The following is a 16,256-nucleotide window of genomic DNA, read 5'->3' as shown; positions in this document are numbered from 1 at the left end:
ACATAATGTAAGCTGTACAAACTTGTGAAATATAAGGACAAAAGTGGTTCTAAAGTGCAAAAACTACAATAAACAGGAGTCAAATGTATCACAGTAAGCATTCAAAGCGACATACTGTACGTGAATTCAGTAGCAGGAGGCATTAGTAGGAATCTACAGTCTGCTGCACGGATGCTGCAGGTGAAACCGTACTGATGTCACACTGTAAATGAGCCAGTTCATGTAGTGAACCAAGCCTCTGGAAAGTAAGGACAGGTAATAATAAAGGCCGACTGTAAAAACGCAGTGGAACAATAAGGTCACACACACACACTTTCATGCATCCTTTATTAGCATTAAAACATCCATTGTGCTGCCTTCTAGCGACAACCATCACATGTATAACAATCTGTTTCATGTTAAGGCTTATTTCATTTTTTTTTAAATGTTACACCCATTACAAATCTGATTCTACAAGCATCATGTCTTATTTGCATATCGTGAATCCAGTGTTAAAATCAATAAGACTAGACTGCCCTGTGTAAGGGCTAATATGTATAGAGAAGGTATTGAATTATACCAATACAGAGTATTATGATACGAACTGGCTTCAGACAGTGTAAATCTATCAACATTAAGTTTGGAAAGCCTTTGTAAAAATGTCAGTATCAAAATAATGGTCAGGGTGTTTATTTCCTTTAAAAAGAGGAGCTAGAAGAGATAGATGAAGAAAGGCTCATTATCCAGAACACCGGCCCAACATTAGATAGAATCAGAAAACATTACTATCCGACTGACAAACCACTTCACAGCAATACACAGATCAGTCAACGATCATCACAGGTTGCTATGCAAATATCCTTCAAACACACACTTACCTCTGAAGACATTTCAGCTTATTCGTCAATGTGGTAGTGTTTCACGTATTTTTTGGTGTGATTTAAACTTCATCCATTAGTGTTATACTTATACCCCCCCCCCCCCCCTATTTGTTTTGGTAAAAGAACAAATTATTCAAATACTAGTTGTAATGTCCACAACACTCAAATGTGATTTAATTTCCCCTTTATAAATCTCTCACTTGTCTTTGTTCTTATCCCAGCTTCAACTCCAGACTGTCACAAGGCTCAGAAGACAACAATGTTTTTAAAAGAGGGGCATTCAGAGCTCCCATTACAGGCGGGAACACATGGGTGACCGAAGGGGACGGTGATGGTCAGGCTGAAATTGGTTTTAGTACCATGCTGTCATGTCAGTACCCCCCACACACAGTGTCCAGCTGTCATGAGAGACTTATTGATTCCTCTGATAAATAGCAGCAGTTATCAGTCCCACAAGAGGCTAGAAATGTCTAAGTGAAATGTGTACGAAACGTAAGGCTTTACTTGTAGTGTGACACGACTTATATATTAGAAATACACATCCAAATCCAGCAGCATGTGCACCTAGAATACGTTCACATAGAGCAGGGTTCATAGTTCAGTGTCCGGAGGTAAACCCAGCACCATGCTGCCTGGATTCAGTTTACAGTATAGAGTCAAGTGTGTTCCTGTTGGAAACAGTTGTCAAGTCTCATTAGCACATGAAGTCCAGTTAACAGACATGCAGCCCTGATACATGCTGCTCTCTCTTCTTTTGAGGTAAACTTCTACAATACCCAACATCTGGGATGTTCATTGCTGCGTTGCTTACTTGCAGTTTCACACACTTGCATTTGATGCCAATATCTCAATGTCAAATGGCCCACAGATTTCAGGTTGTGTTTTAATTCCTACAACATAGTTAGATAAAATCGCTACCAGAATTGGCCAAGTGTGTGTGTGTTCCAATAAGCAAGGCATGTTGTAAAATGTTATATTTCTCAATGAAGTTTGGTGCAATCTTTCTCCTGTATGCCCGGTGGTGCATGCACCAGGGACCACAAAGATCACAGCTATAAAAGGCCAGATGCGCAGGGGTGCACTCTGGTTAACATGTTGTAAACACACACACACGTCTGGAAAAAAAACTAATAGAAGTTAAGAAAAACATGGAATGCCAATAAGAAAAAAATGTATATAAACATCTTCAAAAGACAGAAGAAAAAAATCATTACCTGAAAATGTCAGCACCTTAAAAGTGCAACTGTTTAATCAACCCTGAATGGCAAATTAAAAATACATAAAAAGTACAAAACTTCTATTTGTAGTTCTTGGTGCAAAATTGATACTTCTTCACCTGGTATAAAAGAATACAAAAAAAATCAAGCTTGAACATTGCAAAGATTCAGTCAAAAAGAAAGCAAGGGATCGTGGGAAAAGCAGTGGGAGAGAAAAAGGAAATGTGACAAAGTGACGCTCACATTCAGAGACACTAAAGACCGGGGGGGGGGGGGGCTGGAGTGGAAAATTAGTCCAGATTCAGCAGCGAGTGCAAAGAGTGTCTAGGCCTGGGCTCATTGGTAGACTGGGTCCACATGAAGGAGCATTACATTTAAAGCCAAAGCTGTATTTCTTGCTGGGACTAGTCTTTACCTCAGCTGCACCTCAACAATCTAAAAGGAGCTCCTCTTCCAATGTACAACATGTTACCAGCATGAAACAGCTGCAGGCACAGAGGAGCACAGTGGGATGAAGCTGCTCCAGTCCTGTGCCCTTTGCCAACAATGGGAGCTCGAAGATGATAAGGATGAGGCTTCTTGATTGTGTAGAGATGAACCCCAGCCTGATGGCTGAGCTCCCCTCAGGAAGTGGGAAGCTCGAAGGAGATGAACTGCTTGAGTCTCTCCAGGTACTGGGCATACAGTTCGATGTCGTTGTGGCCAGCTCCCTCCACCCACAAGGGTTCGACAGCACGGGGGCAGCGCTCGTACATGGCCAGACCATGAGAGAAGTCGATTACCTCATCCTCCGTACCATGGATCACCAGCACGGGGGATGCCACCTTGGACACTTTGTCAATACTGCAGAGAGAGAACAGACAGAGACATATCAAGGGCTAGTATGAAAGGGCGACGGGCTAACAGGAAAAAAATGGGTCAAACCATGAAAACATTTTCGGTTCTGTCAGTTTGGATCAGAGTGCCGACCACAGCTACTCTTCACGGTTATAAATGGAAGATTTGGACTCACTGGGTTGGAAACTAGGGGACTTCTCTCCATATATAAAATAACTAATCTGGGGAATCTCAGAGTACACTCAGTGTCCGGTTTTCACAATATTAAATGGTATAAAAAATTGATAATTATCATGCAAGATAGTCTCTCTCCCCATAAAAAGAAGGAAAGCAAAGGCATGGGATCATGGATGTGAGGTTTCAGAAGGTGGAAACACCTGTTCATACATCTTGGAGACAACCATCCCTCTGTGCAGATTACAGTAGGTGTCCCGTTAAACTAATTATTTTCCACATCACAGATACTCACAGATCCCCACATCTCCTCTGTATGTTCCATAATGAAACCTCTGACTTGCAGACACTGACCCTGATCCTAAACACAGTCTTCCCCAGTGTAGATGCCATTGACTGGCCCTCACAGATGCAAAACTAGAGAAGAGTCAGTCAGGAAGGATAAGTAGAGCAATTGTCTGTGGCCACCACATGCAAAACCATTTCCTTTTTTAAGGTTGTCTTGATTTTGCCTGTCTATTGCACCTGTTGTCACTTTAATTTGCACCAAAGCATGTGAAATTGATTCACACTTGTAAAGTAAATGGCGTATTCTTCTTCAGACGTAATAAACTAAAAACACAACATGCCTCCATACGGCTTGTGTGATGTCATCCAAGTGTCCGCAAGCCCCAACATTCCTATTAGACTCAAAATTATGTATTAAGCCTAAAAGTCCACCGTAAGAAGCAAAGCTAGGAGACGTAGCCACACAATGGGATGTCAGAGGGTCCGTGAATGCACCTTGTAGGAAGATATGAGCATGGTGTAAATGACACCATTAAGTCAAATATGAATGTTGGGGCTTTCGGACACTAGTTGACACCAATTGAGCAATATGGGGGCATGTTATGTTTTTTCTGTTGTTTTACTAAGTCTGAAGAAGCACTCACCATTGGCTTCCAATGTATTGGATTATGCTTCAACAACGTTTACCCCCGAGACTCCAATAGTTTCATTTTTGAGTGAACTATCTCTTTGACGTGTAATGTGAGTGCAGGTCAGTTGGGCAGTGAGGACAACCAGCTGGGTGATATGACATGGAACAAAGCGTAAACCTGAGAGTTTGTTAATGCAGGAATTGGGTAAAGTATTAACCAAATTAATTGTCATTACCAAAATTAGGTCAGTTAGAAGTTATAAAAGTTGGTTGGGATAAATTTTCGGCTTTTTCCTAGCCCTGTGGCTTTAAGTTGGCAAGATAAATGTTGCTGTGGTGTGCGAGACTCACCTGGGGAAGGCATCGAAACAGTAGGTCTTGCGAGTTTCAGGGAAGGCCACCCGTAGTCCTGACATGAGTGGAGAATGTAGGATGACAGCGGCACATTCATAGCGAGCAGCCAGGTCAATGGTGGGCACTGTACCAATGCTCTGACCGTACAGGATGATGTTCTCAGGTGCTATACCGTACCTGTACAACAACACACAGCGAAGCAAGATTTATGTATAACATCATTTTAATGAACAAATTAATTTAACATTGGGAAATATTTTAAGGACTTTATGTTTCAATGTGTGCAGGTGTGCACAGACATGGTGTTTAAGTCAAAGTATGCCACTGCGGCAATGACTACTTTAAACCATTAAGTGTCTCTGCTCTTCCACCTCCCTCTCCTGAACTGCCCCCATAAAAAAAGACAGCATTAGTGTCAGCAGGCTCCTCATAAAGAATTCCCTGACTGTGCAGGAGATTTTTTAGCCATATAAGCTCTGACATTCAGTAGCAGAAAAAAAAACGTTTTAACACTAAAGCATGGGAATAAGGTGGATCATAGGCTTAGAGATTCATAAGTCACATTTCCAAAAACACTGTACATGATATGTTAGTCAGTAATTCTGACTTTTATTTCCAACAGGATCATTAATATAAAGCCCCCTTTTACCATTTGGTCTACTGAAATAATGTGAAGTCTTGCTATTGTTTCCGATTTATTTCTATATTACAGATTCATACTCATTTAAGATCTGAAACAGGACATCTTTAATGTTGGCTTTGTCAAATAGTTGGCAGGTCCAAGAAATTCACTATCAACTAGTATCTAAAACTGTTACACTATGATAAAGCAGTGAGAAGGCCAAGTTTGAAAGTCTCAGATTAATGCAAAATCATTAGTGATTTATTAAAATACTATGGGAACATGTCTAACCCTATCCCCAACTTTATTCAAGAGTGTGGTTTTTAAGTTGAGAGCAGGATTTACTGATTTCACAAATGTTTTAATGCTCTCACTCAAAAGCCTGCTCCTGTTTGCTGTGAAAATGTGAGGAAGTGAGTGTATAACAAGAAATTGGTTCTTGGACCTGGGGAAAGTGTTTAGTCAAGATTCACAAAGTTTGATATTATGGAGCTCAATCACATTGAATGGTCTTCAGACAACACTGTTTCCCAATGAAGACCTTTGGAGATGTTTAAAAAGGAAAAAAACTTTTAACCTTGTGACCACCGTTATTGGACACTTCATATCATTGCAGGTTTAGTGCAAATGTGTATTCATACATTGCTGAGTGAAGCCACTATATGTTGTATTGTAAAAGGCAGATCAGTAGATTGCAACTGATGCAACCTGTGCAAGCTTGTGGTAAAACGTATTAACAGTCCACAGTTGCCTGGACCACATGACATAACCCCATCCTATCTGAATATTTGTAGCTCAGTGAGCTACATCTGGATTCTTTTGGAAGTACTTGGAAAAACATTGTAGAGGATTCATGGATTCAGGTATGAACTGTTTGATTTACAATAGTGAACTCTGACCTGAACAGTGGCATAGCTTTTCCCAGCCTCTCTTATGAAACACTATGGGGTCAAAGCCAGTGCTGATAGAAAACAGACCTGTCTAGAGGACAGGCATGCTCCCTTGGCAGAGCCCACAACCTAGGAAGCTTTAAGCAAACTGTCCCGTTTCCTGACAGTGCTGGAGATGCAGAGAGAGGCTGAGCAGACACACTCAGCAGCCCTCTGCCACAACACGTACAGAAGGATTAGGCCCTTGCTTAACAGACAGCCATGACAAAGGATTTGGACAAAAGGTGTTAGATTGTATGTGTCCTATGAAGTGATGCCATCATAACAGCTCTTCAGATAACAGCTTGAGTGTGACTAATCTGCTGGCCTAGACAAATCATGCCTCTGATAAGCAGCAACCCAACTGAGCAGTCATCCTTATAGGAGATTATGACCCCATAAACAAAGTGCCTACAGGCTGCCAGCTGACTCACCAAACACTAGAACGCCTCTGACAGGACACCTCACCACTGTGAAGGTGATAATAGCTCTAACGATCATGAAAAAAAATCTGACTCCAAAAAAGACCCCAAAATGGAGTTAAGACTCTTGTGATCCTACAGACACCATTACAATCCCAAATGTGTTGTTCACATCTGAGAATATAGTCTTAACGGAGACAATTCAAGCAAGTACTTGTTTGAAATATTCTTCAAACTTTAATACATAAAACATATACATACTTTGACATTTGTGTAAATTATAACTATACAATGTTTTGTAGTAGCCAATGTATACAAGTTTCCCAAACCCACAACTAGAGATGGTATGAAAATGTATCGCGATTATAGTGAACAAAATGATCATCGTTGTCGGTATTATCGCTTTGTGGTTAAAATGGGTTGTCAATGTTCAAAAATTACTGATACACAAACTATATATAATTTCTAAAATAAGTTTTATATTGACATATACATTATCAATAACAATGATGAAAGTATTTTCATCATTTCTTAATGGTCAACAACTTGTTACATTGATGTGGACCTCAAATGTCAGGATAAAAAAAATCTGCATTTGTGTAGTTGCATTTTATCATACAACAAATGCTGTGTGTCCTGACTTTGGATATGGGTACATCGAGCTGGTCATTCTGCACATGCGTCAATGCGTTTAAAAAATTAACGCGCTTATTCCACAAATTAATCATCCCGTATTAAAGCGTTAATTTTGACAGCCCTAAAAATAATAAATCAATTGTGGTGTTATTATTATTCTTTATATTTTAAAGCTCTACACATCAATGCACAAATGGTTTGTGCGGTGAAAAACTCTGATGAAATCTTTTTCTGTGTCCGGTGGCCTCGCTGGCCCCCTCTTGGCAGCACCACTGCATTGAGGCACATCACTCAGCGCTGGTCAACAAGCAACTCTGCTCCTTTTTCTCTTTTCTAATCACTCACACGCACAATTAATCTTTAAAAAAAACTGCTGAATTCATATTTGTTCATGGATAAACTGAGCAATGCTTTTTGTGCAACAATGAAGTGTCTGCAGGAGTGTGTGCGTGTGTCTACTCATCTCTGACGATCTTCACACAAACTGAAAATCACATTTAGTTATTAATCAATGGTGTTGGATCATGAATCTGGAACGTTCGGGTCACTTTAACACTGATGTTCTGGCTTTGCAAGTCATATCTTATCTCGTGTTGTGTGTGGCAGGTGAACTTTGGAAAAGGTTGGAAGTTTTAAATAAATTTGTTTATGTACATCCCCTATAAAAGAGTGAATCAAACAACCACAAATCAAACTTCCCAAATGCACATAACAAAGCCCATGGTGCATGTGAGTGGGACACTGTTTTTACCATAAGCTTTACATCATGGTAATCAACTGCGGTTTTAATTATTATTTTAATTTCACACGGTAATGCTGACATCAGGAATTTCATTGCTATTAACCATGAAACCGGTAACCGTTTGTCCCTCTTGTCAAGAATCTCTAGGACAATTTCTTGTCCAAAACAGTCAATGCCATTTTTCAGCTATAAGATGGAAGTAATGTGGTGTGATATCTGCTCTTTTGCTTTTAACAATTAAGTTCTTGCAACTTGTTTCAAGATAATCAAGGATTCCTGCAGGAATTAGAATTTTTGTTTGGTTTGGAACTGTTAAAGAAATAGTTCACCCAGAAATAAAAATCCACCCATTATCTACTGGTCGATGTGTTTGAGTCCACAAAACACTTTGGAGTTTAGTTCAATATCTGCTTGCATGTTATTAATTTAACATGCAGGTTCAAACTGAAGTATAATCCCACATGATTCTGACATGCTTATTAATCTGAATTGACTTTATCATAAAATGTGGAAGTCTACAGACTGCAGTTTCTGTGACAGGGTCGTAAGTTAGTATTTGCAACTACTACAATAGGTAAAAAGTTTCAGCACAACATACAGTTCGGTGGATAAAGGTTTGGTTTTTAAAGAAACGCTCAAAGTCAATGAATAAACGGTGGACAATCAGACAACCTACAACCAACTGCTGGGTGTGTGAAGTTAGATAAAGAAACCTAAAACACAGACATCCATCAAATTAGCCCTGTTCATACATGATGTACATGGTGATTCTTAGACCCCATTCAGACCTTGTAATAACATCCATCCTGAGAGATCTGATCACAAGTGGACAGCTGTAAGTACAAGTCTGAACAAACCCAAATGAACAGAGGCAATGTCAGTTTAACCTTACAGACCACAGAGAGTTTGTCTAATCTGCTTCATTTATTCTAATGTCAATTAGATAATATTGATTATAAACCAAGGCTTGTGTAAAACAAATACAAGTATAGTTGATTACCAATTCTTCATAATTGCACCTTGATTGAGAAAGGAAGGCCAAATGTGCCTGTGTTATGTTTTAAAACGGCTTTAACCTTAAATAAGACGCGGAAAATGAGCCAGTTAAATACTTCAAAATAAAAACATGTTTGATTAAAAAGAATAATGACCTTCATTATCTCCGGCATAATTACTGAGCGAATCTACTGATGCTACTCACTGTTCAAGGAGTGGCAACAATTGTAATGAACTATGTTTATTCTGTGAATAGAGGGCTACTTCCAAAGAAACAGAGATATAGAGGGAGAGAGAAAGAAAAGGAGAGAAAAATGTTTCCACATACAAACTCAAGCCAGTATAAAATGGCTTGTTCAAACATTTTTGAACAAATTCCATGGAAACATCAGGACTGGTGCAAAAAACTGGAAGACAAAACCAAGATAGAACAGTCTCCCAATGGAAGAAGCAGTATTTTTTTGCATAAAATGTTTACTACAGGTCAGATTATATAAGAAATAGTAAGGATTATTAAATAGTTGTATCCAGTACAGATAATAAATCCTCTTACTGCTTTCAGAGATGGCAAGTGATCAAAGCAAGTGATTGCATACATTTTCTGCCAAAACGACAAATTTTCCTTCATCCTGAAAATAATTCAACTCAATACAGAATGAAATATCAAAAAAACTATCTTTTTTTTTTTAAAGGAAAAACAAGCAGAACATCCTGTACCTCTGTCACGCGCCGTTATTGCTGCAAAAAGACTATTTGTTAATAATTATATAAAAAAGTAAAACGGTGTTGTTAAACAAGACCACAGACACATCAAACACAAAAGCTTTTCAGTGAAAATGATAGTAACAGCCAGTGTCATTTAGATGAAATATTGTTTCATCAGACATTGTTTCGAAACTGTGATATGCCGCTTAAATCATTCTACTCCATTAAAGCCTAGTGGGGGAATTGTATAAAAAGGCTTTCCGATACAACTGGCATTACAAATCACTTTTGATTAAGGTCATTAAATAGACTTGGTGGATGACATGTTGGGTCTGTCCTAAGTGATGCCTGAGGCATTCAGGTGGATTAAAAAAGGGGAAATTATGAAGGTTGAAAAAACGATGTTCATATTCTGAGATAAGGTGTTCTGTTAAAATTGATTTTAAACAATGCTGTGGGAAAATATGATCATCAATAAAACACAGCCAACAGCTCATCATTACTCACAAAAGAGGAGGAAAAGAGCAGTCATCTAAACACAACATAACATCGAGCTTTACTCTTGGATTCTCAGACTCTGTCTAATGTACCGCGAAGGTCGACAGCAGATTAACCTTTAAGTTGACATAAAGGTATTTGTGTTGTTATTACAGGAGACTTGAATATTATGCAATGTCAGTGCTGGAGAATGGTCAGGCTGAACACTGTGGCTTGTTTGCATTTTTTTAACCAATCACAATCCTTTTGGGAAGGACTAAGCCCAGGATGCAGTGATAGTGCTGCTGCAAAATAATGTTGGAGGTAGGGATGTCCCGATATGATATTTTGGTACTGCGATCATTGTCAGAGGAAATATCAGTTTCACGATTATCAATTCTATAGAAGTAAGAAGACAAAAGCAATATATAGCCTATATATAGCTTATAATATAGCTAATGAACTAAAATATGTATTATTATCAACTATATCCAGTTAGTTTTTATAGTTTAAAAGTAATTAATGTAATCCATTTTATTTAGTTGCCTTATTGTGGAAGGTTGGTCAGTGAATTTGTGTTTCCTGTCATCATAAGCAGTGTATCTGTTTGGGACTTTTATTAGGAAGGGTCACGGATGGAAGTTAATCTGTTTTGGGAGAGAAGTGTGACTAGTTGTGAAAAACATTCTTCATGTCCTTATTATACTTTTACTTCTTAGTACAGGTGAAGTAAACTGCCATCTACATTTACTATGGTTAATAGGAAGAGACAGAGAGAGAGCAACAGACAGATGTGTCAGCCGCTCCTTCAGAGCTGGTCAGAAACCGTAAACAAGGACCTGATGGAGTTTTTTGTCCGGCGTTGTAGGAAATAAGGCTGTTACATCAGTTCCCTCTTCGCGCACACAAAACGTGACTTATGAAAGATTTCACCGCACAATGCACACACAAATGACCTGACTCACGAGAGGCAGGACACCCTAGTTAGATATTGTAGGTTTTACAATTCTTACGGTTATGAAAATGTGACTTTAAGAAGACGCGGTTATCGCAAAACCGGTTATTCCCCGACATCCCTAGTTGGAGGGACTGTGAAATGACTTGCAAACAGAAGGCATGGCAAAACTAGGAAAGGAATTTAAATCAAATTCTTTGTGTACCTTGATATGTTCGGTATTTAATTCACCAAACCGGCAAAAAGATACTTCAAACTACTGCTTCATCCATCAATATTAAGGGTTATTTTTACTATATCATGATATATATCAACATTGCAATATGCAATTGCAAAATACAGTGATAGAGGATTTTATCCATAAATTTGTATCTATAAGATACCAACAATAATGGGAGTGCCCATTGTACTCTACAGCACCATTGTTCTAAAATATGTTCACAAAGTATACTATAGCAAAGTCACACTTAGGAAATAAGGAATTTTTGAAGACACCAAATTCCAACCTGTTTCTAAGAGACAGCAATTTATATAATGATATGTAACAAATTGTACATTTCATTATATTTTTACAGTGAAACTTCAAAGCTCATGCTAATAAAGGGCAGTGAACCTATAGACCCAAAAAAGATGAAATCCAATACAGCGTCCCTGAGCTAGGTATGGTAAAGTTAAATATTATTCAATGGGACTTGAAATGCAGGGGAAATAAATGCAGGGAAGATAACTTGATGCTTCTCTAGATTTAAATAAATCTCAGATTGTGCAGGCTGGAATCTTTGCTTAGGCCACTTGGGAAGTTGCACATCATCGGTACAGGGTCACACTGTCTGTTCTGCCAATACCAGCCACATCAGAGACAGAGCAATGTCCAGCATAGACAGAATGAAGCCAAGGCTCAGAGGCAAGATATTTCCATGCTTCATTTCTATCTCTCAATAAAAGCACGGGAACTTCCCCCCGGGCTGCTTTTCAACCACCAACCACAAAGCTCACATTCTCAGTGATATGATGAGGCCTGTGTAACCATAATGAAAGAAAATCTTACTCAAATTGGCTTATTGGAGTAACCAGCTGAGCTTTGAGGTCTGTAAACCCAAATGGTGATGGGGTCACAGATTATCCTACTTTATTTGTTTTAAGACACACTCCCTGTTTTTTTTTATTACATGTTTCCGCTAATTCAGTTTGATTTCTCAGTGATGTTCCAAAACCATGACCATAAAGAGAACTGGGGTGCAGAGGAACTCTATGGTCATAACGGGAGTGTAGTGCATCTTTAAAGTCTACTGTCTGGATATGCAATTTAAAAAACGAGGACAATAAACTCAGCAATAACCAAAATGTAAAGACAACTGATCTTTGAGCAAAATGAATATTTTATTTTAGAAGTCTTTATGCCCTGAAAGCTGAGTAACAGGACGAAGTTGTGTTTAAAGGCACAGTCTGAATGATTTCACAAAATGTGATTAAAAAGATATTGAATAAGTATAAACCTTCTCCTCAGGTGCTTAGTTCCCCGAAGAAGAGCCTAATGATTAAAACAGTTACACTGAATGCTTGGCTAGCTCACTCTACAAAAGGGCAAGGGGACAATTACATTTTTCATTGTAAACAGGTATGTGGGGAGAGACGGTATTGTTTTTCTTTCAGTTACTGTAGACTGTCTGTCGAATGGAACATTAATCTCAGGCATGTGCGGAATGAGAAATGTATGGCTTTGCTTAATTTTATATGGAGTAATGATCAGCCTTTGGCCTTTATCATTATTTGATAGCAAAGGGACAATAACAATAGGACAATTACACTGTCGGCTCTCTTTCATTAAATATGCATTACATTCAGAAGTATTCGATCAGTTATACAACAGAGGCATTGGGATGAACATCAGACCACCTCGTACCAGGTATATCTGAGAGATTAGTTGATATTGGTATTGTCTGTATATTTATAAAGCACTTTTCTAGTCCTGATGACCACTGAAAGCCCTTTACAGTACAGTTTTACATGCACCCATTCATACAGTGCATCACTATCTTTATGAGAAGGGGCAATTTTAGTATCTTGCACAATGACACTTTGTCATTTAGACTTGGGAAAACTGGGGTCAAACCAACGACCTTCTGATAAGAGGATGACCGCTATAACCCCTAAGGCACAGCCGCCCTCATCTACATACTAATTCTACAGTCTGTATCGGTATGTATGTGGACCATTCTTCTTATCAAATTCACACTTGGCGCGTGTATTCTTAGTGGTAACGGGAAGTTCGGTGCCAAGTTTGGGGCACTTGGGCTATTTGGACACAATATGTTCAATATTCATACAGATTTAATAAAAAGGCAACTAACGATCTATAGCAGTCAGTGTGTGCGTTTTAGCGGGGATAGGGGGTCTGTGGACCCACTTGCATCTTCTTCAATGTCTTTGGATAAAATACAGCAGCAGTTGCCGACTGGGTCAAATTGCGGGTGATTTTGATTTTAGACTGATCTACAGACATTCTCAGGTGCAGTGGGTGCACATCTCTGTCATGAAAGTAACGTTGAAATGAATCACCTCATGTTTGTTATTTTTGTCTTGAAATTAAGAGCACAATTGTTTTTTGCTGCAGTGGTTCATATCAATCAGAATGACAGAGCTTCCATTTTTAAAGAATGATGAACTTTCTGTGTGTCTATGCTTACGCCAAGGTCCATTAGATTCGGAATAGCCGCAGAGCAGCTTGGTTTTCATTTCCGCGTCCATGTTAACAGATAAGACCTGACACACCGGATGAGGCGCAGGTCAGCTCAGCTGCTCTCCTGGAGGATGGAGGTCTTGCTGATTTTTTCTGCGTTTCGAGCAGTTCTCAGCAAAACAAATTTTGTCTCCCAAAAAAGCTTGGGACAGAATCATATTTGGTTCATAATTGGATCTTTTCATACATGTCGGCTCTGTCATTAATTTACTGCTCCTCTCTGTCTCAGTTTGGCTGCGCGAGCCAAACTGAGTGCGCACGTGTCCGATGACAAGGTTTGTTTGCAGCTATGAACAAATATTTTACTTATTTAAGAAAAGTATCGATCATTATGTGGTCAGTATTGAAATTGTGGCAGTGATTTCGAACAAATTAACGTTTAAACTGAAGTGAGTCAGAGACAACAGCTGAGTTGGTGTCTGTATGTGCGTCTGTGTTTGTGTGTCGGCTCATTTTCACTCCCTATCAACTCGCATCTAAAGTGTAATCTAAATTATGCTTAACATCCAGCATTATCACGCTTCAGAGTACAGAGGTTACATGGCGTGTGTGTCCAAAGGGAGTTAGTCATGATAAATTCACCAAATGCTAAAAGCGTATGTGTGATCATCATTTTATGAAGTTATGGTGTTCAGCAGCCCTGTCAGCAGCCCTAGAAGAGGCATGGCACTCAGGGCGCGTGTCCCAGTCACTATGGGTCTGCTTGCAGCCCACAAACTGGGATGCAGTAATTTGCCATGTCTCAATAACAGGGCAGCATCTTTCAGAGGATCCAGTCACACAGACAACGCCATTGGCACCTCACCATGTAGTTAGCTGTTGGATCGAGTTCTTACAATGACAAATCAATTGCTCTTACATTTTCCCCTCGCTTTTTGCCACCATTACCTCTATGAATACCAGATAGTCACATCAGTGCAATGACACATGGGATATGTTGGGCCATGGAGGTTTCACTTGGTGGAGCATAGGTGGAATGCCTGCAACATTAGGAGGAGCCTTTGAATTGTGATAGTCTAACCCCTTCTAACCGCTGTGATCAGTCAATCGGTCTTCAAGCCTGAGAAGGATAAGGCCCCGAATTGAGACACTGCCTCTGTTCGTTCTGCACCTTGATTCATGGTTGGGTCTGTGAGAGTGCAGATTAATCATAAATGTGATGTGTTCAAATTCATTTTACACAAACATACCAGCACCGGCACCCAGTACACACCAGGGTGTAAAGCACACATCTCGTCTGCAAGCCTTCGCTGCTGTGTCAGTTGACTAACGGTTATCAATGATAAACAGTCAGCACTTTTTTATTTAGAGTGTACGTTTGTTCATATGACCGTGTGTTATCTTACTGCATGAACTGCTGATTCAATAGTGAACTCACTTGTTCCTCAGGACCTGCCAGGCCGCCTCGATGTCCGCGTACAGGTTCTTCTCAGAGGGTTTACCGGTGCTCACGCCGTAGCCTGAGTAATCGTAGGAGAACACGTTGCAGTTGATCCTGGAGCCGAGGCCGATGTAGAAGCTGCACATCTGCCCCAGGTCCACGGCGTTACCGTGGGAAAACAGCAGCGTGTAGCGGCTGTTCGGGGCGCAGCGTACAAACATGCAGCCGACCCGGTTCCCCCGACTGCTCCTGGTGCTGAACACCTCCACTGCGTCGAGCTCTCGCTGGGAGTACTGCCAGTCCGCCCGCTCGGTTAAATGTAAGCTAGCTACCCCGTTAGCATCGGTGTGCACCGAGTACGTGGGCTCCGGCGGGAGGAAAGCTAGCTTGGCCGCGATGCGGCTGGGACAGGGCGGACAGCAGAAGAGCCAGCACAGTTCACCGAGAGAAAACCCATTCATCCTGGGGCCTTGTGGGGGCATTTAGACGCGGGGGGCTCCAGATATGATTGCTTCCACTGAACCAGAAAAAAACAGAGTTCTCCTTTGGTTTGAGGTCCTACCTATCAGCCATGAACCGCCTGGAGAGAGCCGCGCTGGGTGACAGGTGGCTCCTGTCTCGGCTTTGCAGCTAACACGTTAGCCTGCTAGCAGATAGCTAATAGCACAGCTCACACTTCATGCAAATGAGACATATATAAAACTGTTGAATTCATACTATTTTACAACACAAGGCAGTGAAGCGACTGCTGTCCCCAGAGTTATTCTGCCTCCAAAACAGAATATATCGTGTTAGCCAAGGTCTGCTGTATAAAGAGAGAGCTAGCAGCCATATCTCCAGCACTGATGACACCGGTTTCCGGTTCAACGGATATCCTGCTTGTCGTTGGTTTGCTTCCTTTCCGGTTTTTTCAATGTAAATTTATTGTAGTCATTGTATATTAATATATAATCCAAATACAATACTTACTGAGTAAAAACCCCTAATACATGTGAATACATATAACAAAAACAACATAAACCAAAGTAAAACATATATATATTATATATTATTATCATTATAATTAGAGTAAATCTACCTCATGGCTTCACATTCAACTGAACATGGGACCCGAAAAAGGATATTTGACTTTCCTTGTATATTTCTGGTAAAATAAATCAGCTGCAAATGATAGTTGTTTTTTTCACAGTTAATATAAATCGGCCACATTTTTTACATAAATAATTTTCCATTATAAAACAAAAAGCGGTGCCCCCTCTTCAGCATGCAGCTCTCCAGTCCTCTTCCTCA

General features: G+C 39.9%; 1 protein-coding gene across 1 annotated transcript; it reads right to left on the bottom strand.

The window, feature by feature from the left end:
• Nucleotides 1–2,070: 2,070 nt before the first annotated feature.
• abhd17c (abhydrolase domain containing 17C, depalmitoylase) lies at nucleotides 2,071–15,808 on the bottom strand. Its single transcript, XM_061068092.1, has 3 exons — nucleotides 14,964–15,808; nucleotides 4,359–4,538; nucleotides 2,071–2,920 (listed from the first exon to the last, which is right to left on the bottom strand). The coding sequence occupies exons 1-3, from the start codon at nucleotides 15,446–15,448 to the stop codon at nucleotides 2,701–2,703; spliced, it is 885 nt and encodes a 294-aa protein (XP_060924075.1). The 5' UTR covers nucleotides 15,449–15,808; the 3' UTR covers nucleotides 2,071–2,700.
• Nucleotides 15,809–16,256: the final 448 nt, after the last annotated feature.

Source organism: Limanda limanda, chromosome 3, assembly GCF_963576545.1.
Source record: "Limanda limanda chromosome 3, fLimLim1.1, whole genome shotgun sequence".
Taxonomy (NCBI): domain Eukaryota; kingdom Metazoa; phylum Chordata; class Actinopteri; order Pleuronectiformes; family Pleuronectidae; genus Limanda; species Limanda limanda.
The sequence above is the reverse complement of the archived record's forward strand: the minus strand, read 5'-3'. Positions and strand labels throughout refer to the sequence as shown.

What these genes read in the sequence shown, in the direction of transcription:
- abhd17c (XM_061068092.1), bottom strand. Translation starts at nt 15,448, where the DNA reads ATGCCCCCACAAGGCCCCAGGATGAATGGGTTTTCTCTCGGTGAACTG. An exon ending in TGGCAGGTCCTGAGGAACAA is followed by an intron (nt 4,539 to 14,963) that starts GTGAGTTCACTA and finishes GTTGTTGTACAG; the next exon opens with GTACGGTATAGCACCTGAGA. An exon ending in TGTTTCGATGCCTTCCCCAG is followed by an intron (nt 2,921 to 4,358) that starts GTGAGTCTCGCA and finishes CTCTCTCTGCAG; the next exon opens with TATTGACAAAGTGTCCAAGG.